The following is a 26,941-nucleotide window of genomic DNA, read 5'->3' on the forward strand; positions in this document are numbered from 1 at the left end:
TGGTTCTTATACCACTATTTTAGTATATGGTTTGTGAGGCCCTTAGGGCATAACGTATACTGTGCAACTTATCGTATGCTAATTGAGTAACTTGTATTGTACTTTTACCTCTGACCTCATAAAGAGTGCAGAGGGGTTGTGTTTAGAATAAATACATATATATTTGATATATACCTTGTGTGGTGTGCTTTCATTTGGTACTCAAGGAATTATAATTGGTAAAACAACTCGCTTAATTCACTCTCTGAAGTCTTAGCCTGAAAACCGCTAGTCACTGCTACCCCTAGGATAGCTTTCTAAAAGGTTGACTTTACAACCACCATCAATAAGGGTCGATTAGACTGGTGCAAGGTGCCCACTAGAACTAGTAGACATCATATGCCAGGCTAACTTCTCACAATGCCCACTCTTAGGATGGCACAACCCCTCTCTCGTCCTCAAGAGCTCGGTAGCCCACCCCTGGGGTGTGCGCTACTGGCGCGCTGCACCGTATTTCCACTTCTCTGACCCTGGCGCCAGCTTTTCTACTCAAACAAAAAAGCAGCCCCTCAAGTGTGGTTACCATTTGCCCTTCAGAGGTGACTTCCTCTTCGTAGCTCAGCTTTTGGACTAATACCCCATGTCTCTTCCTTTGTGGAGGATGTAACACCTCCTCCAGTGGCAGGCCTGTATTGTTACCCGTCCTGGGAGGTTTTTACACTTCTTTTCAGCAGACCGAAGTCTATCTCGTGGCCAGCCTCATCAAATGGCCAATGGAAAACTTGGGCAACAAGTAGCAACTTTCTAAAAGATTCACGTGGTAGCAAGTTACATTGTTTACTTTTTGGGCGTCAACTCTGGCTTTGTGTAACAAGTTGTTTGATACCTTCAAGTATTAATTTTATTAGTCCTATTCAGAAGTTAGTACAGCTGATTTGCCGAGGGTGTAACCCTGTTCTCGTCAATGGGGCTACCAATCTCTCTCATGGCAAATATGACAATTTTGGGGTTTTGCTACCAGAATGTTAAATACGTTCTACCTTTTTAATTTTAGAATTAGATAGGCTTGCTATAGGGGTGATTTACACACATTAAAAGGGAGTTTGGGCTTTGCCATTGCTTGAAATGGTAAAGTGGAGTTAAAAGTTTTAAACTGCCCTTACAGCCTGCAGTGGCAGACTGGGAGTCCTGTTTTACTAACTTGTCAGAGGGTGGCACAAGTGTTACAGTCCCTGAGGGAACACTCCAAATTTACGGTTCTGGTGTACCCCTGCTATTATAAACTAGAGACTTAGAAGTAAGTTGGCCGATGCTAATTGGGTGTAGGACAGTCAAACATTCATGTTTAAGGAGTGGGGCACTGAGTTCTGGTTAGAAGGTCTCAGTGCACTTGGTCGAAAAACCAGCATCATCCGTCCAAAACGTTTGGAGTGACCATTCCAAAGTCGGCATTTCCTTAAAAGGGTCCAATGGTTTTATTGTACTCCGAAATGAACCCACCAAGACCCCTATGCTATGCTTACTCAGAACCGGACTGTACACCACATGCAGATGACGGAGAATCTTATCAAAATGATGGGGGACACGTTCGAATGAACTACAGGGCACCAGGTGTCTAGACACCTCATCAGACATTAACCATTTCTCACCGAACCCGGCTATAGTGACAGAACGCCAATTTTCAGTAATGATCAGGAGAGCGGCGAAGTCCTAGACCACTTATTGCCAACTAGGGAGGTCAAAACTAATCTGCTTATTGAGGTGCACAAACAAACCAGGAACCTCTTCTGCTTTTCAACGAGGCACTGTCGGATGTGCTGGTAGGACCCTGGGCGAAGCCAGGATCTTGCCCCACAGTCCGTATACATCAAGTATAATGGAGTGACCCAGTGTCCCTCAAAACCTGGGCGTCTATAATATGTGCTACAATTGGTTCTGTCTGGTAAGTAATTGCTTTTCAGTTCCATCACTACATGTACAAAAAGAAAGGGAAACACACCTGTGTTGAATCAATCAAATTCAATATATTGTCATCCTATTCACTTTTTTTGTTTTTATAGTTTTGTCAACATAATATGGCTGTCACAAGCGCAAACATAATAGAAAACGACGAAGGGGTGACTTATAAATGATCTAGGAGTGACAAGATGCTGAAGGTGAAAGAAATATGTACACTCCGATACAAGAAGGATCCAAAATGTTCAGCTCAATGGACATCCGTCTCTAAACACACGAATCTCCAATACACCGATTGCATGTTATGTTTTGTTGTGTGAGGTGGAGAGCGTAGGGTATGGAATGTTGGGACACGTCAATGTTTCGACCCAGAGACGTACGTGATTGCACAGTCACAGCGCGTCTGCTTCAGGACAAGAGGAAGACAGCCAGTGGAGGTGGTATGCAATACCACTTGCAGTATTTGATGAAAGGTAATCCACCAACTGGTTGGATTTTTTGGGGGAGGGCGGGAATGAGTCTTGTTTCTCAGAAGGAAATCCTATTCCATGAGTCAAAGCTTAGGCTGGGCAGCTCACTGATCGAACTAGGTGGAAACGTCGACGTGTCCCGTCACTCCATACCCTACGCTCTCCACCTCACGCAAAAAAAAGAATGTTACGCATTGTCCAAAAAGCAACCCCCTGAGGGTCTGCGAGTTCATTTAATCAGAGTCAAAGCTGGGACCTCTGTTAGCTCGCGGAGTCCCGGTCCTGGATCTCTGTCAGGCTGCAACGTGGGCATCTTTTAACACTTTTACCAAGCACTACTTCCTGGCCAGTCAGATGCGCTGATGCAGGCATTTTGCCTTTCGGTCCTACAGGACTTTTTGGTTCAATATGTTCGCAGACCTACCTCCGTTGAGGTATTGTTTGGGGATCAATTCTAAGGTAAGGAATATGCGTCTAGAAGTCTATATACAATGAAAAAGTTGGTTACCTTCAGTAATGCTTTATATGGCAGAGAGACTATCTAGCCGCAGATTCCTTACCGACCCTCTCATTTTCCCCGCTCGGTGAACTGATTTCTCCTTATAGGGCTACTCTTATGAATGTCCTTTGTGTCTGCATACTGGTGCATCAGCAACCTTCGTAGCTTCACGCTTCTGGCATGGAAAGGTCGCAATAAGTAACTGTTGTCAGAGTACTGGGGTTGTGCCTATATGGGCACCGTGCATGTCACTTCTGATGTGGCTGAGTTGGGCCAGATGACGCCACCTACTGACACGCAGAGATGCTGCTTGAAAAGTTTCCGGATCCAGTCTGATGCCTAGGGGAATATTCTAAGTTAAGGAATCTGTAACTAGATAGTCTCTACCAGATAATTCGTTAACAAAGGTAAGTAACTTGTGTGAGAAGTTGGCCTGGTATATGATGTCCACAGTTCTGTGGGCACCTTGTATCAGTCCAAACAATCCCTTATGGTGGTGGTTGTAAGTCAACCTTATAGACAAGCTATCCTAGGGGTAGCATGGACTAAGCAGCCTTAAAGGCTTAACTCAAGAGGGCATGTGAAGCCAGCTGTTTTACCATATGCAATCCTGTAATATCAAATGAAAGGACACCACACAAGTTATATATTATAAAAATATATGTATTTATTCTCAGAATAATCCCCAATACTCTTTATGAGTAAAGAAGCACAAGGGTTTAAACAAAAGCACAATATAACATATGAAAGTTGCACAATTATGGATAGGGCTGGTGGCCACTCAAACCATATATCAAAAAAGTGGTATAAGTATCACTAATCGATCAGTGGTAAGGCCTAGGGCCTTGGGAATCGCTGGGACTACACTGGACTAACAGCAGTTAGGACGGGAGTAGCCCGCGGGATTCGGGTGCAGCGCTAAAAGAACACGCATGCACCAATGCAAAGTCAATGGTGCGTAAAAGTTATCGAGTTACAGTTTTAAGAGTCTTCCGACTGGACTAGAAGGACAAAACTTAAGACTTAGACACTAGAGGTGTAAACCACTACAGGAGCACCGGCGTTCAAGAATTACCTCACCCACAGGAAGCGGGTGCAAAAGCGTGTCTGGTTTCGTCACGAAGATCTATGGTGCCTGGAGATGAAGAATCTGCAGGCGTCCAGAATAGAAGTGTCCGGTGTGATCCAAGGGTGGATCGAAGATGTAGAGTACCTGAAAGCAGAGGGGACAGAGTCTGGGTCACTAGCCAGTGACCAGGAAGGAACCAGGCGATGTCAGGCGCAATCAGGTGCTTGTCGCGAAGCTCGTCTCCGCTGCCACGTGGACTCTGGGGCACCGAGGATGTCCAGGAGTGGCTCACGAGCTGTCCCACGAAGGCTCTCGGAGTCGGCTTCCGGATCGGAGTTAACAAGCCTTGGCAAGGGCAACCCACGCAGGATTCGAAGATCGCTTCTTACTCGGACCAGCAAGGTCAGAGCGGGTGCTCCTTTTCAGGGGAGCGAGGGCCAGTCTGGAGCAACCAGACCAGCGGTGTAAATTCTTTGGTTCGTCGGTACTGGGGCCACTAGCCAACGGGCAAGCGGCCGGACCAACGCGTCGAGCAGGAAAATGCAAAAGGGCCCCACGCAGCACTCGGTGAGTGTGGAGGGGTGAGCTTCGGTGCAAAAGCTGCTCGGGGCTGGAGCTTCTCAAACTCCAATGCACAGCTTCAAGGGAGCCTCGGGAGCTGCACGGTCAGCGCTTCGTAGTTTTTCCAAGATGGCCGGCCCCACGCTTCAGGTCGCCTCCACGGGTCTCAGCTTTGCATAGACTGTGGATCGGGGTGTTGGAAGGCAGGAACGCTGGGTCTTGTCGATCTCTGTCGCTCGAGTTCCGGCGGGAACTGCAACAAAGCAAACGTCGAGGTGCTGGATGGTGCCTGTTTCCACAGGGTGGTCACTCCTTGACCACAAGAGAGATTCTTCAGTCTTCTACGTCGAGTAGGATGTCGAAGGGTCCAGAGTTTCGTTTCATAAGTTTCAGTCAGGATAATCTGATGTGCATCTGCACAGCTCCTACCTTTATTCCAAATCAAGGGGCTGGATTACCTGCTAGGTCCCTCCTATGGGTGGGACCCAGGAAGGGGGTGGTTACACCCCTTTCCTTTGTCCAGTTTCGCGCCAGAGCTGGGGCTGGAGTGCCCCAGAACCGGTTTGACTGGAATTTGCTTGGGACACCTTGTCTGCCCCAGGCAGTGTCCAGTTTCTTTCAACCCACCCTGCTCCAATCCACTATCTCCTGTCTGGGGAGGTGTGGCACCTCCCTGTGACAGGAAACCCTTAGTCCAGGCCTCCCCTGCCAAGTTTCGGTCAGCAGCAGGAGGTCAGACTTGTGTCGGGCAGCAGCATCCATTTTGTGATGCTGAGGCTCTGGTTAGGATTAACCGCGTTTTAAGTAAAGTAACATGTCTTCTCCCTCTAGAAGGGTGGAATGCTACCCCCGTCACCAGAACTGGCGAGGGGGTAGTATTCCAAAGTGTATGACACCAAACACGGCATGTTTTGATAAAGCCAAACCAAAGTTAGCATTAACCGCAAGGATTATAATGCACTTAATAGTATATCGTATGGCAATATCCTGGAACAGCAGAAAGGAAATGGTTCCGACCTCTGCAGACAGGCTCAGCTCATGCCAGAGCACCATCTCACATAAAACCAAGCACTCTGCCCCAAGGATTGTTAAGGCCTGCCATAGGAGTGACTTATAGGTATATATGTGTCCAGATATAGGTTTAGATATAGGTATACTATATCCAAGCAAGGGGTGATTACACCACCTTGCCCCAGCTGAGTGATCAGCCAGTTGTGTCGATTTAAGTACCAGCCAGGGGTGGCAAAAGATATGCTGCAGCCCCTGGTAGGCCTTGAATGCACCTATGCCCTGGGCACCTATAGTGCACTGTACAGGGTCTGGTAAGGTGTCCAGTACCAATTTAGTTATGCACCTTGGGTACATGGAGTCCATTTTAAGAGAGAGCAGATAGCCTGGGACCCTGATTAGCAGGATCCCAGGCCAACTAAGTCGAAAACCAGCTGAACACTAGGCAAAAAATCTGGGGTAACCATAGTCGGGTATCCACCTTCCTACAACTTGTTTGAGTACTAAGGCAGATATTTTTTGTCAAAATTTGGGGCTGCTTTTCATATTCACAAATCCATCACACTACAAAGTTTTTTCTCTGCCTCACCGTTCGAACAAGGAGGAGCGCTTCCATTCCCCAGACCCCAAAAGATCCTTAAACTTTTACATCAATGGCACCAAAGACCTACGGGTGGACTATCCGCTTTTTATGTGGCTCTCAGGGGCGAAGAAAGGTAAGGTGGTAAGTCCCAAGTTGGAGATCTGCACAATTGTACTCATAGTTGTTTTCTTCATCTCCGGGTGTGTGGAAAAAGTTGAGCAATAAGCTGATGTTGGCATGTCTGGATACTGCTTACATGCCGCTCCTATTCGGCCCTTCTGGGGTGGGACAAACTAAAGTTCCACCTGGCAGCTCGATCAATGAGCCGAAGTTGTTCCTGACTCCTTCACAGAGGCTGCCTTTCATTGCGCCTGTCCTGGGTATGGTCCAATTCAGGGTCTTCCCTCAGTTGCCACAAGTCCAGGACATTCAAGATATGATCCAGATGTTTCAGCCTCAGTCCTGGATCTCTGTATAAGCAGCTGTGAGGCTTTTTGCCTTTTAGCCTCCTGCATCCTCCTCCTCAACTGTTCAAGGTGGTGCGTGCAAGCTCAGCAATAGACTCTGAAGTTCCAGTGGAGTTGTGGGCCATTTGTCTGGAATTGAAGGCCTGCCAGCCATCCATCGAAGGAAGGCTGTTTGTTGTAGTACCACTATGTGGTACTACAACAAACAGTGGTGAGTGGGATCAAGGGCCCGGTCTAAGCACATCTGCACATCTGGAATTGGTGGGAGAGCCTGGGCATTTCCCTGATAGTGAACCAATTTATCGCCAGGGCAGATGAGCTCAGCTGGCTGCATCTGGCGGATCACAGATGGTAATGGCTCCACGAGGTGGCACATAGCATATTTTGCTAGTTAGGAGAACCCTGGCAAGATCATTTTGCCACAGTCGAGAACACCAGGTCAATGGTTTTGTGTGTTGATGTTTCTGCATAAACACTTGCTAGGATATGTATTTCAGCTGAAATGGAGCAACCTGCTCCTGAACACCTTTCCGTCAATACCTGTCCGGTCGCTAAAAACTGGAACGACTATTGCTAGGTCAATCTAGTGATTATGGCTTGAGCCAGGAGAGTGGGACCTGGAACATCTAAACATGAGCATCTGCCCTCAGATCAGGCTCCCATCACCTTTCACAGTAACAGGGCAGGTCTTTCCCACCCAAGCAAATACAATCTACACCTCAATGCGTGGAGCTTGAGCTGCAGCAGTTAAGTGAAATTGATATGCCACCTGAGGTGGCGGATGTCATCCTCGTTAACAGGCGTCCTTTCATGAAGATTATAAACAAAACAAATGGAGGAGTGCCCCCGAGGCGAGGCAGAGAGAGTCTCTGCGCCTGAAGCTTAAGGCTCAATCAAGCACTCATGCCCAACCTTAACATAAGACATAGCATGTCTTTTTTGAAGACCCCTCACTCACCAACCTAGTTGGTGACATGCTTCATCATCGGGGTCCCACCCCGAAGGCCGAGTGCCAACAGGGTGTGCTACGACACCTGATTACAGTGGAGCGGGTATTTTCTCTTTTTATATGTGCAGTGATAAAAGAGGGGTGCGTGTTTTAAAAGGGGGCCAGATCTACTCACTTCAAGACTTTATTCCTGAGTGACTGGACACCTGGATAAAAGAACTGTAACACCTTTGTCTAATTAGGTGGACTTCGGTGTTGGAGACGTATTGTGTTGTAAAAATAGCGACGTGTGCTATGTGATTAAAATATAGGTCTTAGGTCTACATGTTTCAACCTCTTATGATTGTGGGTTTTCGTCAGGACCAAAAGGAGAAAAAGAGAGAAGGACCTGGGTGGTACGCCCTCGCTAAGGAGCGTCCTTCCATGAAGTCCATCTACGCGACAATTTTGTGACAAGGTGTGGAGTATGCAGAACACAACGCTTACAATGCAAATAATATAAACTGTCTGATGTCCTGCTTTTTTTTTTCTTTGGCACCACAAGCCCAAGCAGTGGGCATGTTTATGGATGATTTGTCTGCCCTTTCGGCCTCTTAAATTTATTGGACCAACTGTCCTTGTTTAAATATATTGTGATGCAGTTTATCAAAGGTTTGACACACATTTGCTCCCAAACAGTTTATGGTCCCACAGTGAAATTCTTAACCTGGTGCTTCTGTTTCTCAAATGTACTCCCTTCAAGCCAATGCACAGCTGCAAGGTTTTCTGACCAGAAAGACCCCTTCCTCATTGAGATCACTTAACGTATGTGTACCTCAGGAATTCCCAGTGCAACAGCTTTACACCACCTGTTTTTTCACAGACAATTGGTGCTGCGGCATTAGAAAGCTCTCTTGCCTAAATTGTGCTTTTTCTGTATTGAGCAATCCATCACTGTCCCACCATTCTTTGCCCCTCATCACCCTTCGAAATAATAGGTGAGGCTCCACCGATAGGAGCCCAAAAGCTTCAAATTTTTATTTTGATCATACCATGGGCCATCTGAAGGACTGTTAAGAGCGCTCTATCAAGGTGTATAGTCCTCTCCATTAAACTCTGCTTCTCACTGGCCAAACTACAGATTATGCAAGGACTGATATGCCATTCCTCCAAGACCACGACTACTACCATTCCGTAAGCTTGCAGGGTGCCTATTCTTGACCTCTACCAGGCTGCAAAGTGTTCATCTGTGTACACATTCACAAAACACTACTGCCTTGAAAGCCAGGTCCTATGAGAAGGACATTTCTCCCTTTCTGTCCTGCAGAATTTGGTCATCGGAGTCCACTCCACAGACCCTTGACCTGTGGAAGGTACTGCTGCAGTATTTAGTCTAATGGTGAGGAATTTTCAGTTCGAAGTATCCATCATGAGAACAAGTTACTTTCCTTCACTAACTCTTTTTCTAGTGGATACTCTAACTTCAGATCCCTCACTACCCTCCCACGTTCTCCTTCCTTGGAGCGGCCTCTTTAATAGTCTAAAATGGTCCTTAGAGATCGGCTCGCTGTCTCCCGCTATTTTTTTATACTATCATTTCTTAGGGTGTGGAAGAAGAAAGATGCAAGAAAGGTACATCATTTCTATAGCACCTGATGGTCTATACGCACTGAGGGTGTGCTGTTATTGGGTTCAACAGGACAGAGATCGGACGTTGCCCAACCTTCCTCTCGCGAGTTGGCCAAGGTTTAAGGAGGGGTTCGAGACACATACTCAAACATCAAACCAAGACATTATTTTATGGATCAGGACAAGGTGCACAACCTATGGATGGTGCGCCTTGTGAAGACTTTTCTCTGTCCAGAATTAAGATATTGCTGTTACCTCCATCGTAAGGTGAACGTTCAAGTCCAACTCTTTGCTCCTTTTGAATTCGAAACTCACTGATTCTATATGACTGAATCAATAGGAATTACTGCTATCACTGTTATTTCCTAAGATATCATCTTAACTTACGCATACTGCAACAGGGATTATCACACTCCTCCCGTCGCCACACGACTATCCACATCACTGAGGAGCCACTATCTCTATCCTGCCCTGAGGAAGTCCCACCCGGGACGAAACGCGTCGGCTGTTCGTTTCTTTCTATTGGAAAATAAAGGAATCAATCAAACAAGAATTTTGGACATCACTTTTTGTACCTTTAGAATAAATGTATCGCCTTTTCACAATTGCAATGTATGGTGCACCTGTGTGTATCAATTTAGTACGCTCTATATAAAACTTTATAAACAAATAAATATGCTGACACTGCAGTGGGCCTCAAGTCCCAGTAGGTACAGCATCTGGAGAATCTCTCCGATTGTGTCCAGATTTCCGATGAGACTACGAGAGATCTGCAGTAGTGGTTACTGATTAGCGATATGATCAGCAGTAGACCCCTCTCACTTCCTCTCCTAGAGCTGGTGGTGACCAATGCATCGCTTGTGGGATGGGGGTTGCCACCTGGGAGATGGATGTCTAAGGACTCTGGTCTCCAGTGCAGACACTGTTCCACCTGAACCGTTGGCGTTCTGGGACATCCGCTCGGCATTGAAGGCCTTCCTGCCATCAATAAAAAGGAGGTTGGTGCAAGTGCTCATGGACAACACCTCTGCCGTGTAGTACTACAGCAATTTTGATGGGGTCGTGAATCCTGTGCTAAGAGGCCCTCGGCATCTGGACATTGCTGGAACGTCAGGACATTTTCCTGGTTGTACAACAGCAGGTGGGATCTCTGAAAACGAGGGCAGACTATCTCAGCCGTCAATGACTTGTACTCCACAATTCACTTCTACACCCGGAGGCGGTGCAAGGTCTGGTTGGCACATGAGGAGAACCTTGGCTTTATCTATTCGCCACAAGAACGTGCAATGTCAAATCTTCTGTGCATTGGAGTTTCCAAAGCTTTTGCTTGGAGTGGAACTCTGGACTCTTGTATACCTTTCCCATAATACCACTCCTGCCCTGAGTTATCAAAAAGATCAGGACAGACCAGACCCAAGGCATCCTAGTGACTCCGGACTGGGCACAGAGTATGGTATCCAAAACCTCTGGGCATGAGCATCTGTCCTCCAATCAGGCTGTCCCTTAGGCAGGATGATATGGCACTGCCGAGTCCTGCACCCGACCCTTTTCTCGCTCTATCTCCATGCTTGGAGATTGAGCTGTGGCAACTGAGTGTTTTAGATTGTCCTCCTGAGGTTGTTGATCCTACTCTGGCAGCCAGGTGTCCCTCAATGAAATCTGTTTGACACAAGTTTGGGGCCAAATTTTCTGAGGTGTTGCTGTTTTCATTGTCATTGGCCCAACAAGCACTGGCTTGGGGGCACTATTAAGGGGTATTTTTGATCTATCCTGGCTGTCCTTGTTTAAGTCACTTGTAATGACAGAAACAATTTTTATTTTTTAAAGGTTTGCACTACTCTGTTAGATTTTAATTTGGTAGCGACCTACTTGACAAATAGGATGTGTTCACCGTTTGAACCCTGCGCATAGCTGTCCTTTCAGACATCTGACTCGTAAAACAATCTTCTTGGTTGTCATTACATCACCTTGGAGGATAAGCGAACTACAGGCCTTATCTGTTCACCCGCCATGTACTACCTTTTACCCAGACAGATTGGTTCTACAAATGCGTGCCTCCTTTCTACTCAGTGGTGACCACCTTTCACGTTTGTCAGACAATTACCATTCTGATGTCCTTTGCTTCCCCCTCACCTTTCTAAGGAGGAGAGACTCCATTGTTTGGATCAAAGAGACCGCTTTGATTTTATATCGCTTATAACAAGGAATACTGACTGGATGATCAGTTTTTCATTTAATTCACTGGAGCAAAGTGGGGCAAGCCAGTGCAAGAGAGGACTCTCTCTCGACGGATTGTACTATGCATAAAGAGCTGCTATGGATTAGTGAAAAATCAGCTTCTGGAAGGATTGAGGCCTCACTCCACCAGAACTAAGGCTGAAACTACTGCTTTAGCACACAGATTACCTGACCTCAACATCTCCAGGAGCCCACGTTGGTATCGCTCCATACATTCATAAAGCAATATTGTTTTGCCAGGCTGGTCTGTAAAAACTGCCATTTTGCCCACTTGGTCTTGCAGCACTTTTTGGTTTAAGCCAGTTTGCATTACCTCGTCCGGGCAGTTTATTGCTGTGCTATTTATGGTAAGGTAACAAATCTGTGGTTAGATGTTTCTTCCAGAAGAACAAGTTACTAACCTTTGGTAATGCCTTTTCTGGTAGGTACTCCATCTAACTGCAGATTTCTTATCGCCCCACCCCTTCTCCCCTCTCTTCCTACTGGACTCCTTCCTCTGGAAAATCCTCTTTAGATTCAATGCACTGGCCACAACCATTCTGCTGTGTCTCCATGTCTGTCAGTGTGGAATATGTCCTAAAAAAAAAAAACCTGACGTCTGTGCACCAGGATGGTTCCTATATATGCACTTCACACATCACATCCGGTGCAGACAACATACACTTGGAGCAGTTGGTGCCACCTATTGGCGCGCAGAAATACTTCTATCTCTTCCAGGGCCAGTCTGGTGCCTTGGGAATATTCTATGGTAAGAAATCTGCGGTTAGTCTCTAGCAGAAAAAGCTCTATCGAAGGTAAGTAGCTTGTTCCTTTAGTTAACTATTGTCTGTTTGCACTATTAAATTGATATTCATATTATTTTTTGCATTTAGAAGGAGACGAGGAAGATGAAGCCAATAAAATTGAAGCCTTACACAAGAGGAGAAATTTGCTGGCAGCGTTTAGCAAGCTTATCATCTATGATATTGTGGACATGCATGCTGCTGCAGATATCTTCAAGCACTACATGAAGGTAAGATGAGATTCCTTCCAAACCTTGTCAGCTAGACTACATAGAAGGGGCTGGTGAGTGCAGGCGTCTGACATTGGTCATCCTAGCTTCTTGCCATTTGCTTCTATAAATGATTGTGGTTACGGTTAGACATCTGTAAAAACCCTCAGTTGCAGAACATGCTTAGGAGTGAATGTAGGAAACTGGCTCAGTATATACTATACCAAAATGAGGTGCACAGAGTCCAGTAGAACCCCAAAGGTAGGTAGTTGTAAAAGTAGATAATACCTTAGTCTCCATTTGTGGTAGTGTTGGCGAGCAGTAAGGCTTTATCAGAGAGCTGTGTTAAGCATTTGTTGTACACACTCACGCAGAAAAAGATGTCACACACTCAGAGACTGAACTTGGACCATTTTGTTTGTTTGAAAAATATTTAGTTATTTTATTTCTAGAGCCAAGCCTGGTACAGATAAGTGAAGTAAAACTTTGCAAATTCTTATGCAGCGATTTACAGTTGAATGCAGGTTCAAATGCAAGTTGAATTATAGCTAAGCCAACAGTGCGAAATTACTTTTCAGTTAGTTTAAAGATTACTTGCACTTTTTTGGATTACTTTTACCTGATATGCCTAGATAGCACACTGAGACATTTACTAGACAAAAGGTAGTAATTCACTTTTAGTAGGTTTGCAGTTTTTCAATGTTTCATTCATACCAACTCCACGCTTGAAAGAATTTTCAAGGAAAAACAGTCAATGCATTCTTATGGGGGGGAAATGAAGTAAACGGTTTGCAGGTAAGTACTTATTTGTGGGAGATGGTATTCTGGGGTTAGAACCAGGGTTCTCCCAGCATTGAGGATGAACTCTTACAACACCCTCAGTGGCATTAGGGTGGCCGGGTGCAGAGTGTCGAGTCCCAATGTTATCTAATGAGGGATAGGAGGCCTCCGGATGGTGGCTGCTCACAAGCTGGCCACAAGGTTGTGGGAGCAAAGCTCCTGGTGCTAGGCTCAGGGCAGAGGGGGAACCGACTTAGCACCCAAAGTACACCGCAGCGGCACAGTGGCGGTTTGGTGCAGGATGCCATTTGGGCATCGGGTGCCCTGTTGATTTAAACGGGAAAACTCTGGTTGCAACAAACACTGCAAGCTCTGGGTCAAAGATCTTCTGGAGGTGACCACCGGTTGGAGAGGTAAGTTGGGATGCTGGGACACACAAGGTTTGGCCTCCCAATGCCGTGGGACGTCTGGTGCAGAGGTTTTTTTAGGCGTCAAGTTTTTTTTTTACCCCCTCCTGTCACGTTGATCCTCCAGAAAGGGTCTGCACTCCTGTCACGTTGATCCTCCAGAAAGGGTCTGCAGGCGTCGTCTGGAGATTCAAGGCAGGTCAGAGATAACCAGATCTCAGGTCAGGCTCGCCGGGGAAACCTCGTGGTGTTGGTCCACTCGAATTCAGGCCATTGGCATTGGTTGCATAGTGGTGCAGACTCATGGATTTGTCCGGAGCCAGAGTCTGTGAATGAGCAAATTCAGTGCTAATGGGAGACAAAGTCTTGGGTTTGGAGGGCAGGGCAAGTCCTTTGGGTTTGGAGGGCAGGGCAAGTCCTTTGGGTTTCTTGAGGGCTGCTGTCTGCAGGACACACCAGGATTATGCTGGAGCAGGTTCGAGGTGGGGACAGGCCGGTAGTGCTGGGGCCAAGTCAGTGAGCGTCCTCCTCTTAGTTCAGTGCGGCTTCTTTGGTCCTTCTTTTCTTCTGGTCGGTTATTGTCTGAGGCAAGGTTCGGGTTGCCCCTAAATACTATATTTAGGGGTGTTACAGGTAGGTAAAGGTCGGGACCAGTTGGTCCCTTCCTTGGGGTGGGTACACACCCCCTTTTATGCCACCCTCCAGTGAGGGGGCATAGGCTTCTCGATCTGGTTGGCTGGGTCCTCCCTATCTGCAAGATGGCGGGGACGGAGAGTTGTGCTTCACCTTGCCTCCCCCACCTGAGGGTTGGGGTTGGCAAAGGTGGGCACACCTCCCTTCCTCAATTGGCTTTTCACCCAAAGCTGGGGTCAGAGCCGGTGGGGGGCCAGTTGCTGGAAGCAACAAATAGCTGCGGAAGCTCACAAAGGCGGCAAGCCTTTGAAGCTTCCCCTTCTTGGACCCTGCCCATCCTGGGGGAGGAGGCTTTGCATCTCGTCCCAGGATGCACATTGTTCCATACCCCCAAGAGCAGCAGGCTCTCCACCCAGGGGTCCAGAAACATGTCTGGTGGTGGCAGCTGGCGAGCAGCCAATCAGCCAGAACACTAGACTTAGGTCGTTTTTCAGGAGGCATCCCTAAGATGCCCTCTGAGTGCATTTTTCATTAAATATTACACTGGCATCAATGTGGGTTTAATGTACTGAGAATCTTGATACCAAACTTCCTAGTTTTCAGTGAAGCCATTATGGTGATGTTGAGTTCGTAATGACAAAATCTCAGTACCATATACTTATTGGCATTGCTGCCCTTACAATGTCCAAGAAGTGGCTTAGACACTGTAGGGGTGCAGAGCTCATGCACCTGTACCCTCACCACTGGTATAGTGCACCCAGCTAGAGGGGTGGCTGACCCATGCCAGGGCAGTGAGTTGTAGGGGGCAAGGGGTGGGTGTGTGTGTGTGTGTGTGTGTGTGTGTGTGTGTGTGTATAAAAAGGTACAGGGGCTCTAAGGTTACCATGTACAATGAACTGATGAGTGCCAATTGGGCTTTGTTTTAATGCAGTTTAGGGAAAGAACATAGGCCCTGGGTACCTGGTTGGCAGGAACCGAGGGCACACTCAAAGTTGGCAAAAAGTGGGGGCAACCATGCAAAAAGAGGGCACTTTCTTACAGTGACCTTCAGTAAAATGTATGGTAAAAATTCCCTGACACTGTTTTAGATGCACTCATTGTGACTTGTTTGCATTTAGAATATCTGTGCAATTCATTTTGTTTACTTCCCTATTCCTTACTGAAAAATATCCTCTCTTCTGGTCCATTGATTTGATGAAAATAATAGCTAAGCAGTGTTGTCTCTTAATAAATTAGTGTTACTAAAATGATTGTTTGATACAGCTATAACAGCTGTACCTTTTTGCACTGCACTTTTCAGTAACTCTGCTCTTGATGTTTTTGCGAATTCAGATCTGTTTAATATATCATGAGAAAATGGCGAGCATTGAGACCTCTGCAGGAGAAACTTGAGCTTTTTAATCTGTAATAATTTATTGCAAAGTGTCCCCTTTTTGAGTGGTCACCCCCAATTTTTTAAATGAGGGGGAGGGGGGATTCACCTGCTGGTAATCTTGAACTCTTTAACACTGGAACACTACATTCCAGTACCCTGTGTATATGCGCTGATGTATAAAACATGTTGAGATTGGCATATTTAATGTTGTTATAAGACCATAGTCTATACATGCATCCTAAAATGTTTCCAACATGGCAAAAATGCTGTAATTATACGAATTTGCATTGTAAGAAATACCCTCCTAACCATAAGGAAAAGAGGGCATGCACTGAACAGTTGTCATAAAACAATCCTTTATTTTCACAAGGAAAAACTTGGAATTGCAAGCAGTTGCCTGTAGGCTGCATAGCAGAGCAATAATGAAACAAAAAAACGGACACCTTGCCTTTAAGGCTTCCAAGGGTTAGGGTGCCCCGCCTTTAAGACCTGCAAGGAGACCCTCTGCTCCCATCATGCACCACAGATGACAGGCCAGTTCTTTTTTCCGACTCCTTCTATGAGGATCCTGGAGTTTGAGCTCTTCAGTTTTTTGACTGATTGTGACTATATTCGACATTTTCTTTGAAAATTCAACATTTCTTGATTCCTAGAAGTATATTCTACTGGTTTTCTGACTTTTACAAAAAAAATTCCAGTCAGAATGCCTGCTTTATTTCGAAAATGTCCTTCCTGTGGCAGGAAAATGGCACTGTCGGACCCACACTCAGTGTGTATTGTGTCTCTTCCTTCTTCACAGAGCCCTGACCAGTGTTCCCATTGCCAGAGGTTTTCAAAAATGAGACTGCGTGACAGAGAACGCATCAAGATCTATGCCCAGCTGAGAGGGATAGAAGCCATCATGGTGGTGGCCATGGAGACATCCAAGACTCCTCTTCCAGCAAGCACTATCAAACAACTTTGTTCCACCTCCCCTTGAATCCAGAAAGAAGCAGGTGACAGAATGTTCTCTGTTGACATCGCCGTGGAAGAGGCCGAGGCACTCTTCAGCGTCGAGGGACAATTCACTGTCTAAACGTCGAGACCCTCCGCCGCAAGCCAGTAAGTCGGCGTCGAGGCACAGCACTTCGGGCTCGAAGGCTGTGGGTCCAAAGAGACCTGTTAATGCCCCGTCTACATTGAGGCTTCCGTTGACGGCGACGCATTCTCCGGAGGGTCGCGTTGAGAGACTCGCCGCCGAAGACCCTGCCGCGAGTGGACAGACTGTGGACGTCGAGAACTTAGTCTTGGTCAAGGCATTCGACGTCGAGGAGATCGACGTCAGGAAGACGCCCTGTGAGGTCGGGGTCTCCCCATCACCACGGGCGGTCGACGGCGAGACCAACATTGAGGACAGGGCGGCGTTCTCTCAGCATATCGCCGCACAGATCGACGAAGGTGGCGCAAACCCTGTCGACATCGAGGTGTTAGACGTCAAGGGACAACACTGCAACAGCCCCGGAGGCAGCTCGGCGCAGATCGACGTCGAGATCCCGGTCGACGCCAAGAGCGCATTCCTCCCCAGTGCTGAATATTGCACAGATTCCCCCAGAGAGATCTCCAGGGACTGGCGAACAGGAGTTTTTCGGTCTGTCGCCACGGTGGCTGAAGGACCTCGGAGGGAGGGGCAACCGCAGAAGTCAGGGCTTGGACAATTCACAGACCTACTCGCCCTCTAAGACCACAAAAGACCCTGAGGGAGACGTTCCTGAGAAGCCTTCAAAGTCTCCTCCCAAACGACCCAGGTCGTATTCCACTCGCCGTTCACGGGGTCGTCCCAGCCCGCGTCACGAACCTGCACACAAGAGGAGGCGACGAAGATCATCCACCTGGTCTTCATCCACTAGGTCCTCTGTTCGGGACTACTCACCAACCCTTTCTTCTACGCCACCTTCAAGGGTGTCTCCCTTAGATGACATTGGGACTTTCACTGACGTACTTGGCAGAGAGCTAGTAAACTGAATATCAGTTAGTATACTCCTGTGGTTCCCACATCAGTCATCATGAAACATTACAACATCATACGGCTCCCAGGGCTCTGCTACCAGGCTTTTTAGAACCAGCTATGGCCACGTTCCTCACCCCTGCCAAGTGGGGTCAGTTCGATCACGGATCGCAAACAAGTACAAGGCTCCGGACCAAGATCTCTTGTTCCTTAGGTCTGATCCTCCAGCGGATTCAGTCATTGTGGCAGCCGCCAGGAAAGCGCACTCCGCAGCCTCATCAGATTCAGTCTCTCCCCAGAAAAGGACAGTAAGCAAATGGACTCTTGTGGCAGGAAGATGTGTAGTACGTCTGTGTCGACTTTGAAGGTGGCAAGTGCATCAGCCCTCCTAGGGCGCCACAACAGGTCTCTTTAGGACTTCCTGGCTAGATTTACTGACAAGTTTCCCAAAGAAGATCGACAGGACTTCCAAGAGATCTTGCAGGAGGGTGGTTTGGTAGCAAACCAGGTCAACAGCTCAGCTGCAGACACCTCAGATCTCGCCGCGCATGGCTATGCGCACAGCATCTACTCACGGTGCTCAGCATGGCTGCGCCTCACAGGTCTTAAACCTGACGCCCAGAAGAGGATTCACATCCTGCCTTTCAACGGCTCCTCCTTATTCGGCTCTCACGCAGATGAGGAGATGACAAAGATGAAGACCGAGCTGGACACAGTCAAAGCAGTTGGACTAGAGAAGCGGAAAGTTTTGCAAACGCTTCCGCCAAAACGACAATCGCCCCTTCCAGCAGAGGGTTCAAACCCCTCAATGGTCCTCCCAAATCCAGCAGAGGCCACAATTCCAGCAGAAGCATCCTAGCAGAGCAAGGGGGAACAATAAGCAGCAGCAGTCATCCTCCAAGCAGCCTCCAAAACAGTGAAGCATTGCTTCCTCTGCACCCGTTCCCCACTCCTGTAGGAGGCAGTATAGTTTTTTATCTAGAAGAGTGGAAATCCAGAACAAAAGACAAATGGGTGCTTAATATTGTGCAGCATGGCTACTTGCTGAGGTTCAAGTCTCCTCCCCCGCAAGTTCCTCCACAATTGAAGAGCCTTCCACAGCGACACAAGCTTCTGTTACAAGGCGAGGTGTATACTCTTCTCTCCAAAAAAGCCATAGAAGAGGTCCCTCCCCGCCAGCGAAACCAAGGTGTTTATACTCTGTATTTCCTGGTCCAAAATCGAGGAGTAACCAAAGAGTGCAGACCTATCCTCGATCTGTGCCTGCTGAACAAGTTTATAAGGAAAGAGAAATTTGGGATGCTAGCCCTGCACCAAATATTCCCACATCTCCTCCAGGGGGACTGGATGTGTGCCATCGACCTGCAGGATGCCTAATTTCACATTCCTGTGTCAGTGAAGCATCACAAATTCCTCAAGTTCCAGGTGTCTCAACGGCACTATCAGTACCAAGGACTTCCGTTCGGGCTCAAATCCGCCCCCAAACGTTTTCCAAGTGCATGGCGGTGGTGGCTGCGTTCCTCCGCAAGCGGAAAATCTTAGTCTATCCCTACCTAGACGACTGGCTTCTAAAGAGTTCCACACCTTCACTACTCCAGAGCCGTCTCAGCTACTCTCTCCAACTTCTTCACTCCCTGGGGTTGCAAGTAAACTACAAGAAGTCAGTCCTCAATCCGGCACAGAAGATTCATTACCTGGACGCTTCCCTGGACACCACAAGGGCAAGCGTGTGTCCTTCGGAGGAGAGGTTGTCATCAATGCTGGTCAAGTCCCGCGATCTTCCCAGCGCTCCACATCCTAAAGGCAGGTGTGGTCGTTGCTGGGGTCGATAGCCTTATGTGTCTTCATTGTTCCCAATGCCAGACTTCACATGCGGCCTCTGCAGCAGTCCCTCGAACATAAGTGGACGCAGCGGTCAGGCCGTTGGGAAGATTGTATGTCTCTTCCTCAAGCTGCCAGGGACTTCATCAAATGGTGGATAAAAGGGTTGCACCTTCTACAAGGGGTCTCTTTTCACTAGGTCATTCCAACCCAGACTATTGTTACGGATGCCTCACTGCAGGGTTGGGGCGCTCACATGGGCTAGCTTCAGGTACAAGGTCTCTGGTCCGAGACAGAGCGAAGTTATCACATCAACTTCCTGGAGCTAAGGGCAGTTCATCTGGCTCTCAAGTCTCTGTACCCGTCTCTCCAGTCCAGTTTCACCTAGATTCAGACAGACAACACCACTACGATGTCATATCTGAAAAAGCAGGGAGGCACCAGGTCAAGGGTCCTGTCTCTAGAGTCCCAGACCATATGGCGAGGAGTCTCACGATTGTGGCTGTCCACCTTCCAGGGACCTTGAATGTGCTAGCAGATGTTCACAGCAGAGACTTCGTAGAAGCGCACAATTGGGTGCTAAATGACGAAGTTGCTCAGGACATTTTTCGGCATTGGGGAGTACCTGACATCGACCTGATCGCAGACGCGGCAAATACAAAATGCCTCGTCTTCGCGTCCAGATTGCCACAACCAGGATCACAGGGGAATGCACTTTTGATCAGATGGTCGCAGACATTGCTGTACGCTTTTCCACCACTCCCTCTGATCCCAGCGGCCATACAGAAATTTTACTGGACCAACACCAGAATGATCCTGTTATCTCCGGAGTGGCCGCGCCAGTGCTGGTACCCGGACCTTCTGCAGCTGTCTAAGGTCCCACACCGGAGGCTACCCTGCCGTCCGGACCTGCTGACCTAGAACGAAGGGAGAGTATTTGATCCCAACCTCTTGTCCCAGCGATTGACAGCATGGCTCCTGAGGTCATTCAGTATGGACACTTAGACCTCTCAGCGGACTGTATGAGTATTCTCAAGGAAGCAAAGAGATCCTCCACCCGGAAATCTTATGCTTTCAAATGGAAGAGATTTTTCTTGTGGTGGACAAAGGACGACGCTTATGATCCGATCAAGGGTCAGGAGCAAGTGATCCTTCCTTATTTGTTACACTTGGCTAAATCTGGCCTGCAGTATTCCTCCATCAGGGTTCACCTGGCCGCAATTACGGCATACAGGAAGTCTCCGAACCAGGGATCATTCTTTCAAATGCCAGTGGTCAAGGACTTTCTGGAGGGACTCAGGAAGGTTTATCCTCCAGTGGGATTCCCTTCTCCACCTTGGGAACTTAACATTGTTCTTACTAAACTGATGGGTGCTCCTTTCGAGCTGATTCATAAGGCGTCATTGCAGCATTTGACCTGGAAGGCTGCATTTTTAGTAGCCATCACAGCGCTGTGCTGTAGGAGCCTTATACGGTGTTTCATGCCAATAGGGTGGTGGTACGTACATATCCGAGCTTCCTTCTTAAGGTGGTCTCGAATTTTCACATCAATCAGGTTATTACTGTGCCTACCCTCTTTCCTAAACCTTCGACTCCCCCTGAGAGATCTTTACACTCTTTAGATCTTCTGAGAGTATTGAAATTTTACTTTGCCAAAACTCACATACTTAGGAAATCTGACCAGCTCTTTATCAACTACGGTTCCACTAACACCAGTCTATCTGCATCTAAAAGATTAATTTCTCGATGGATTGTTTCTTGTATAGCTTTATCCTACAAGTTAGCTAACAAAACTTTACAAGGCAAACCTAAAGAGCACACTACCAGAGGGAAAGCTTCTACCACAGCTCTCCCTCGCAATGTTCCAATGTCTGAAATCTGTAAGGCAACTACATGGTTCGGTGCATATCTTCACACGCCATTACTGTCTAGATTCTGATGCACAGGCCGATGCCCAGGTTGGGCATGCTTCTTTGAAGAATTTGTTTGCATGATTGCAATTTGTATGTAACGTTTTCTTGTTCTGTATACTCTGTTGCTTGTCTGCGAGGTAGTGGGTATGGGCTTGCTACTCAATTTTCAGATTGACTATTGATGAGTATCCCCTGCTGGTGCAACATGCCAGATGGCATATGCGGGCTCTGCAGTGGGACCTGGAGTTCCAGTGGGCACAGCATCAGGGCAACCTGTCCAATCACGTCCAGATCTCGGAGGGCACTGCATGACAATTGCAGTGGTGGCTCACGAAACGCGATTGGGTCAATGGCAGATCCCGCTCCCTTCCCCAACCGGAGCACACAGTGGTGACGGATGCGTCCCTCCTGGGATGGGGTGGCCACTTGGGAGAGGCGGAGATCAGAGGCCTCTGGTCTCCGGTGGAGTCCCGACTCCATATCAACCTTTTGGAACTTTGGGCGATCCGACTTTCACTGAAGGCATTCCTTCCCTCTGTCCAGGGAAGTGTGGTGCAGGTGTTCACGGACAACATCACCGCCATGTGGTACTGCAACAAACATGGCAGGGTGGGGTCCTGGACTCTATCAGGAGGCTCTGCGCCTCTGGACATGGCTGGAAAACCAAGGCATTTCCTTGGTAATTGAACACCTGGCAAGTTCTCTGAACACCAGGGCGGCCAAACTCAGCTGCCGGTGCTTGATGGAACTCTGACGTGGCGCAAGGTCTCTTCCTACAGTGGGAAGAGCCTTGGTTAGATCTATTCGCCACCGAAGAGAACGCGCAATGTCATCAGTTCTGCGTGTTGGAATTTCCAAGCCGGCACTCGCTCAGAGACGCTTTTTGTCTCGAGGGGAGCGGCAGTCTGTTGTACGCCTTTCCGCCTATACCACTTCTGCCCAGAGTACGAAAGAAGATCAGGCGCGACCGGGCCCAAGTCATTCTTGTGGCTCCGGACTGGGCTTGAAGAGTATGGTATCCCGAGCTACTCAGCATGGCAATCGTTCCCCCGATCCGTCTGCCTCTTCGGGAGGATCTTCTGTCGCAGCAGCAGGGGACGGTCCTCCGCCCGAACCTGCCCAGCCTCCACCACCATGCGTGGAGATTGATCAGTGACAGCTGACAGCTTTCGGTCTTCCTCCCGAAGTCAGTAATGTCATTCTGGCAGCCAGGCGTCCCTCCACAAAAACGGTTTACGCCTGCAGGTGGAACAAGTTTGTGGCATGGTGCACAGCAAAGTCTGTGGATCTCCTTTCTGCCCCTCTTTCCGAAGTCCTTTTGTTCCTTCTTTCTTTGGCCCAGTAGTAGTAACTTGTGCGTTTGTTGCATGTGTAGCTGTAGATCCACATGATGTGCTTACTCCTGCCATCTTGTGTTTGTATTGGTTGTGTGCAAGTTGTTTTTCTTCAAAGAAGTCTTTAGATTTATGAGGTATAGTGATTCCTCCTATTACTGGTAATGCACTTGTCCAGCGGCTTCACAGGTAGATTGTATTTTCTCTGCAGGTGGGTTAGCCAAGTCTCCACCGAGCTCTGGGTAGTCGTCTTACGGTGATAGTTTTCAGGCCCATTCGGAGTCTGCAGCTCATTGGTGAAACAATCGGTGCATCTACAATATGTCCAGACCACGACTTTTCCTCCTTTTGGGGCCTACCCCATTGTCTTCAGCCTCTATAATGTCTAGTCTGGGATGGAGAAGACTCCATCCCAGAACTGCCCAATATCGGGTGAAATATCCCTATACAGACCGCCACCAGGTTTGCAACCTCTTTCTGACCCGAGACCACAATGAGGTCTCCTGCTCTGTTTGCCTGACCTTCTGCATGAAAAAGATTTTGCGTAATCGATGCCATTGTTTCCTCAAATGACTACCCATGGCACAGTGGCAAGAAGATGCCACCTCCGACCTCTTCAGGAACCAAGACGTCTAGCATATGCCACAGCCAGGTCTCTTGGCCGTGCATCCTCTGTTTTCCAGCACTAGGGAAAGCACCCACTCTGACTCAGACACAGAAGAACCCCAGTCTCAAGGTCCAGTCATGGACAGTGACCACAAGTACGCAATCCCTTCTCTATCTACCAATCCTGAGTGGAAGCTGCGCACCACATTTGAGGGGGGTGTCTGGCAACAAAAGCTGAAGGCTTCTGTTCCGATGCTACCTTAGGCCAAGATTCCCCAAATTTGGTCCTAAAGGGCCGTATCCAAGCCAGATTTTTAAGATAACTACATTTATCTAAATGTGGATATGCTAAAAATCTGGCATGGATCTGGCCCTCCAGTACAGACTTTTGAGAACCCTGCCATAGGCCATTGTCCGCAATGAAAACACTCCGGATGTGATACTCCTACTCAGCGGCAACAACATCTTCGCCGTAGACCGCTGCATCAGTGCTGACTTCGTAGACTCCCATAAGCCCCTCTCCTGCTCCACAGCGCCAGTGAGTCACAAACCAGTCTCATCGCGTGAAAGAATAACAGGAGCAGCCCATTCGGCGGCACTTACAAGGCTAGCTCGGTGCCTGGCAGAAGTTGATTGACATCTGTCCATAAACTGGCAGAATCTAAACCTTGTCACTGCAAAAACTCAAACCCCTACTCCTCCCATGAGGTGCTTAACTTTTAAAGAATCTGCCGCCTGACCTGCTAGCCAAGCCTAATTTAATTGCCTATTCATCTTTTTGCCCCAGCGTTCAGATGGATAATTGAAGCAACGCCTGTGTACCAACCACTGAATGGGACATAGCACCCATACATGATAGGACTGTACGTCCTCTCAACCCCCTCACGTAATATACGTAATTCCATCTTTTTTCTCCTTCATTAACAGCGCCCGGCTGGGCCCCTCTGTGAGTAACCCCCTTTTTCCTCACACTTGTCTTGAGCCTTGCATTTTTTTTCGGTGTTCACCATTGACACACACTCCATTGTTCTCATTCCAGATAACTCCTCTATCTGGTACCAATCCAATAAGGAATTTCTCCTTATCTCGGTTTTGGCAGTTTTTGTTATTCTCCCTATTATTCTATTTCAGGTGTTCCGTATTGTTTGGTCCTAATGAGAACCCTTAATAGCTTTGGGGTTGAGACGCCATCGACCCGTATTACAAACGAACCACTCTTTCAGCCTTTATTTTTGTGTTGGAGGACTTACCTGTGCTCTTTAGGTACAAATTGAAACCTTTTTTTTATGTATGGCACCAACTGTCACTCCCCTTGTTTAGGTTCTAGTTCACTTGGGACACTGAGCAAACTGTCTGATTTTATGATGCAAAGAGTAAATGCTTAGTAGAAGCACCTCTGTAAATTTATGGTATGTATGATTTTGATTCTTTCTCTGACATTCTATCCCCACGAACATATGCCATTGAGTGTTTCAATTATCAAATATTATACACATAACCCACAGGAACCACTGTTCCCTGTTACATAGTAGATACCCTGGTTCTTTGTGAGTAGGGTGACTCTTGTTCTTGATACATAAAGCTGAGACAAAGAAGCACTGAGATCGGGCTACTGGCCCTTTACCTCATAGACCATGTCCTCCTCCACCTCCTCCTCCCCTTCCATCCTCCTCCCCTTCCATCCTCCTCCCCTTCCATCCTCCTCCCCTTCCATCCTCCTCCCCTTCCATCCTCCTCCCCTTCCATCCTCCTACCCTTCCATCCTCCTACCCTTCCATCCTCCTACCCTTCCATCCTCCTACCCTTCCATCCTCCTACCCTTCCATCCTCCTCCCCTTCCTACATCACCACAAGCACAGTAGGCACCTCTGCCTGATTCACCAGAGGGTTCCACATGCTCTTCCCCTGTGGTGGAGGGGGGGGGATGAGAACTGTCCAACTTACCCACTGTATTACTATGACACACCATTTGACCCGCTGCTATAGGATGACCTGTTGGACGATTAAGACATCGACTCACCCGGAGCTACTGATCTGAAACATTACCCTACTAAACCACCCAACACTATTTCTTATCATGAGGTTCTGCATAGGACCGCCTTTAACCCGTTGCGTATTTCTGTCCGCCAACGGCCGTTGTGCGCACTACCTCCATAGTGCTGCGCACGTCAGTTGGCCGACGCGGCCCCGCCCACTCATCAAGCCGCCGCGGTAAACCGGTTAATAAGAGAGATGCTTAAAGTTCAGGAGAATTACATTTTCCTTGTAAAGACTATCCTCCACCCATCACTCCATAAGGTACCTTCCTATGGTCAAGACTGCTCTTGAGGTATTCAAGGAACCGGTTAAACCTAGGGTTGTCACCTCAATGTTGAACAAGAAAAACAAACCCCTTCTCCCTCAGGGCCCCCCTCATAAGTTAGGGGACACCCTCCTCGTAGTCCATACAGCACGTAAACCTCTCAAGGCACCGGTGATGCACCACCACCAGATATGAGAGTTGAAAGATAGATGTGGTGTTTAAATTGTTCACCGATCAGTGCTCAGCCCATTGGCTTATCGCCAACTCAGTCAGCCTGCATGCAGGTATGACCTGAGACTATCTGGAGGAGTTCCTCCAACATCTCGCAGACCAGTACAAGAATCAAGGGCTGGAGCTTGTTTCTGAGAGGAATCTCATCTTGAACACCATTTGGTGTGCCATCGCCGCTGCGGACACCCAACATGTGGCATCAACTCCAGTGTCTTCATTCGCTGCCATTCCTGGCTTCAAGCCAGAGGTACAGGAGCTGTCAACCTGCCATTCGATGTGCAGCAACTCCTAGGACCACAGGCTAACCAGGTGCTTGAAAAACTTGAGGATGAAGATACTGAGAAGGCTTTAGGGGATCTCCAGATGCCTTCTCCCTGGGGTGCATTTCGAAGGTTACAATACAGTAGAAGGGCCATGATCACTCCCACTGAAGCCACTACCTCCTATGAGAGGCTACAGCAGCAGCAAACCCCTTAACATGGCTTTTCAATGAGAGATTACAAGGGAAACAATTTCCAGTGGTGGAGGAAGCCGGGGATCTGCATAAAAAAGCTGCCTCTGACAAACAGTGACACACCTCTCCCCCTACATATGTTGGAGGGGTAGACTCTAGGAGTTTCTGGGATGGTGGTAGGCGAACCCCCTCATCAGTGGGTTCTGTCCAACTGAGGGCAGGGCTACTGTGTAGAACTCACTGCAACCAGATCAAACACCCCGCACCCTGCGAAAACATATGTTTCCCAGAACATCAGCACCTCCTTAAAAAGGAAGTAAAGACTCTCATTTGCGAAGAAACCATAGAGCTTTTGCTGCCAGACCAACGCGGCAAAGAAGTGTACTCTCGGTACTTCCTAATCCCCAGTAAGGACGAGTCCCTCCGCCATATCCTCTACCTCAGGCCCCTCAACAAATGCATTCCATCAGAGCACTTCCACATGGTCACTGTTGGAAAACGAGGCAGCATCTGTGAGGCCTGCACAAATAACATGACACATTTGTCCTTCACTGGGATCCAAACACCCTAGGGCAGCGCCTGACTCTGAGGGTAGCGTTGCAGAGCAGTCGGAGGCTTGCTCAAGGGAGGTGGTGTGGGCTACTAATAGCCATTTGCAGGTGCACAAAAATAACACTCAATAATTGATTGTCCAGTCTGTACTTTGCTTTATGAAAGTAAGAG

General features: G+C 48.0%; 1 protein-coding gene across 3 annotated transcripts in view; it reads left to right on the forward strand.

Moving 5' to 3' along the window:
* STAG1 (STAG1 cohesin complex component) overlaps nt 1-26,941 on the forward strand; it is a 1,346,357-nt gene that overhangs the window by 1,075,544 nt on the left and 243,872 nt on the right. For all 3 annotated transcript variants that reach the window (XM_078665875.1, XM_078665876.1, XM_078665877.1), the window contains exon 25: nt 12,260-12,399. In XM_078665875.1, the coding sequence (XP_078522001.1) occupies nt 12,260-12,399 (140 nt within the window). The remainder of the gene's footprint in view (nt 1-12,259; nt 12,400-26,941) is intronic.

The sequence above is a fragment of the Lissotriton helveticus genome, chromosome 11 (assembly GCF_964261635.1).
Source record: "Lissotriton helveticus chromosome 11, aLisHel1.1, whole genome shotgun sequence".
NCBI lineage: Eukaryota > Metazoa > Chordata > Amphibia > Caudata > Salamandridae > Lissotriton > Lissotriton helveticus.